Below are 3742 nucleotides of genomic sequence, written 5' to 3'. Positions count from 1 at the left end.
TCGGTCTTGATTTTCGTTAATTGCCAAATTGGAACTAGTACACAACTTGTTATGTAGTAGATACAACTCAATGAAGCCATGATCTAATTTGTTCTACTTATATACACTATGTTTCAGGGCATGTACTCAATGAATATGTAACCAAATTTAATGTTTATATAATCTAAAATAAAGTACAAACAGTAACATACATATTGAAAATATAATCATGTCATTTCAACTTGTAACGAAGGAGTTATGTAGGTTTAAAAAATATGAAATTTTTTTACTTAATTTTGAAACAAAAAACAATTTAGATTTGATACCATGTGTTCTGGAGCTTATAACCCAATCAATATGTAACCAAATAAGGTGTTTATATAGTCTTAAAAGTAAAAACGATAAACGATCTAAAAAATAATGTTATAATGTCATTCCGACTTCAACCTAAGGAGCTATGCATTTTAAAAAAATAAAAAAATAAAAAAAATAAAATAAGATAGATTGCAATTCAATGTTGAAACACAAAAACAATTCAACTTTAATATCATATGTTTAAGGGCACGTAACACAATCAACATGTAACCAAATAATGTGTTTATATAGTTATAAATGAAAAACAAACAGGAAACTACATGTTGAAAAAAATCATGTCATTTTATCTTCAAATAAATGGGTTATGCATGTCTAAAAAATAAAAAATATAAGTCAATGTTTAAACAAATTTCAAATTGCTCCTATTTACCTGGAACTTATGGCACCGAACCGGTTTGGAACCAGAACCAATTAAGCCACATATGAAGAACCGATAATCGGATGTATTCTCAAAACATGTCTTTGTTCGGTACTAGTTTTGGTCTAGGCCGATGCAGCTAGTCCAAATGTTCACCCTAGTTATTACATGTTTGGCCTTCTAGGGGTTTTTTTTTTAATTTTTAACAGAAATGGTCCTTATATATATATATATATATATATATATATATATATATATATATATATATATATATATATAATATGGTAATTTACAAGAGTTTAAAAGGAGGAATATAAAAGGTGACTATGATATCAAGCAAAGATGAATTTTGCCAACCATAAAAATTAGTAGTGTCAAATTTCCAAAATTATGACCAAACATGTATAAAGGTATAAAATACAAGGACCAAAAATGTAATATATCAGTTTATTCTTCTAGATTTCAAATCGTTCAAGATTGACGTCTGACTTTTCTGTGAATTTTCATGTTTCTTTATTTTTGTAGCGTGGAAGACGAGTATGCGTTCCATGATTTCCATCGCTTACCCCAATTATTACATTCTTCATTGATTTATTGCGGACGCTATATATAGGTGTTGTTTTATCCAACTTTTCATCTCAACTTGAAATCATCTTCTACAAGAGCTTCCTTTTAGCGGTTTTTTCTTTCATTATCTGCGACGTTATCGTAACTTGAATCGTCTCTACAAAAGGTTTCTCTCAGTGGGTTATCCTTTTCAATCCAAAAAAAAAAAAAAAAAGAACGCAAGATGACTTGGATTTCAATTTTTACGGGCAAATCGGGATTTGCTGCTTCTTCTACAGCTGAAGATGTTACTAAAGGAATCGATGGAACTGGCCTCACCGCCATCGTTACTGGTAATTTTCCTTCTAATGCATTTGTGTTGTGTTCGTGTACTCTGTTTCTGATTGATGATAGAACATGTCCAATTAATCATTTGGAGGGGAAAGAAAAACTCAGCCGTTGATTTTGCAGAAACTATTTTCCGATTGTGCAGCAATTTAACGCATAACATATTTTAACTGTATAAATATTTCATGAAGTTAAAACCCTGATGAATTTCGATTCAGATTTAAACGTGATCTGCATATTATGAACCGTTTTTGCATCTAATCTAACATCTAACATGTTCTAATAAATAAAACCAAAATCTCCTCAAATTCAGTCCTTTGACACCCCTGTTTTATATGACTTTCAGGAGCTACAAGCGGTATCGGATTAGAAACAACACGTGTCCTTGCCTTACGTGGAGTACATGTCATTATGCCAGTCAGAACCCTCGAATCTGGTAAAAAAGTGAAAGAAAGCATCGTCGAAAAAATCCCGAATGCCAAGATTGATGTGATGGAGTTAGATATCAGCTCACTTGAATCCGTACGACAATTTGCTTCGCAATATTGTTCAAAGGGGTATCCTTTGAACATCTTGATGTAAGAAAAATTCATTTGATCGATCATGCATTTAAAACACTTGTTGGGATGCTGGAAATGAACTGATTTTATCAATTTTTTGTGTTAAAAGTCTGAATGCAGGGATTATGACTCCTCCCTTCTCTCTTAGCAAAGACAACATTGAATTGCAATTTGCAACCAACCATGTTGGTATGTCATGATTTCCATATACTTGTATATGTTGTTTTAGATGCAGAAAGGAACATACATGGTGATGAATAAGAATTTGTTCTGTTTTGTGTAGGTAACTTCTTATTGACAAACTTGTTATTGGATACCATGAAAAAGACTGCAACAGAAAGTGGGAAAGAAGGAAGGATCGTTATTCTTTCATCCGAGATTCATAGGATGACCTACAAAGAAGGCATTAGGTTCGACAAAATCAATGACGAGAACAGGTAAACCTTCAATCTAAATCGTCTCTTATTTCTTTCAAGATTCAAAGCATCCTTTAATTTCATTATATTCTATAAACATTCTATTAATATATGGTGTTTATTGGTAATTTGTGATACAGTTATAGTGCATTCTCAGCTTATGGGCAATCAAAGCTTGCAAATGCATTGCATGCAAAAGAGCTGACAAGACGGTTTCAGGAAGAAGGTGTGAATATAACGGCGAATTGTCTGCACCCTGGAATTATTGCAACAGGACTTGCACGCCATGGTGGTTTCAATGGTATATCTCAACCCCTAATTTCAGCTATCGATTTTCGTATTATTTTTCACAAGAAATTAGCTAGTCATCTTTTTTCATGCATGATGATGATGTGGTTACTTATGTTGGTTGGTATGTACAGCTTTTTTCTATGGTGTGTTCAACCGTTTCTTGAAGAACATCCCACAGGGAGCTGCAACTACATGCTATGTCGCCTTGAACCCACAAGTTAAGGGCGTCAGTGGTGAGTATTTTGCAGACAGCAACTTGGGTAAAGCAAGCAAACATGCTCAAGATCCGGAACTCGCCAAGAAGCTCTGGGATTTCAGTTTGAACTTGACCAAATCCAAGTAGTCTCCTTCTCAACTTCTTGGACCATTGTATGTTTGATGTAATATAATATAATGATAATGTATGTTTGCATAGCGATGAAATTTGTTTTAACCAGAGTCCAGAGTTGTGATTTGTGAATATCTTATGTAATCCTTTTTTGCTTTTTATGATGAATGAACCTCTTTTTTTGCGACTATGATAATTGATAACATAGGCCACTCTCATTCAACTTTTACATTGATGTCATTTATATCAAATACAAATAACACCCTTAATTTGAGTTTTTAATTTATTTCTGAAGAAGTGTAGATAAAAATTTATACACAGTTCAGTGGCATCTTAATAGATCAAATAAGTTTAATTGAATTTTAAATTAAAGCACCGAAAAGGTCTAAACAACTTGTCTCGGATTCCAGTGACATGGGCGGATGTACTGTGGAAAGATGAGGAGAGCCGCCCCTCTTGGATGTATTGTAGACACATGCAATGGATTTGAATTATCAATTATGAATAGACCCCTCTAAAAAAATAAGAGGCCCACAATAAA

General features: G+C 33.0%; 1 protein-coding gene across 1 annotated transcript; it reads left to right on the top strand.

The window, feature by feature from the left end:
- Positions 1–1226: 1226 nt before the first annotated feature.
- On the top strand, positions 1227–3391 carry LOC111920845 (short-chain dehydrogenase TIC 32, chloroplastic). The gene is made up of 6 exons (XM_023916425.2): positions 1227–1611; positions 1953–2184; positions 2276–2355; positions 2450–2603; positions 2723–2883; positions 3005–3391. The coding sequence occupies exons 1-6, from the start codon at positions 1503–1505 to the stop codon at positions 3214–3216; spliced, it is 948 nt and encodes a 315-aa protein (XP_023772193.1). The 5' UTR covers positions 1227–1502; the 3' UTR covers positions 3217–3391.
- The last annotated feature ends 351 nt before the right edge of the window (positions 3392–3742 follow it).

This window comes from Lactuca sativa, chromosome 3 (assembly GCF_002870075.4).
Source record: "Lactuca sativa cultivar Salinas chromosome 3, Lsat_Salinas_v11, whole genome shotgun sequence".
In the NCBI taxonomy this organism is placed as follows: Eukaryota; Viridiplantae; Streptophyta; class Magnoliopsida; order Asterales; family Asteraceae; genus Lactuca; species Lactuca sativa.
The sequence above is the reverse complement of the archived record's forward strand: the minus strand, read 5'-3'. Positions and strand labels throughout refer to the sequence as shown.

Excerpts from the sequence above, each read along its gene's own strand:
- LOC111920845 (XM_023916425.2), top strand. The coding sequence starts at position 1,503 with ATGACTTGGATTTCAATTTTTACGGGCAAATCGGGATTTGCTGCTTCT. Across the intron at positions 2,356-2,449 it reads ATTTGCAACCAACCATGTTG|GTAACTTCTTATTGACAAAC; the intron begins GTATGTCATGAT and ends TGTTTTGTGTAG. Across the intron at positions 2,604-2,722 it reads AAAATCAATGACGAGAACAG|TTATAGTGCATTCTCAGCTT; the intron begins GTAAACCTTCAA and ends TTTGTGATACAG.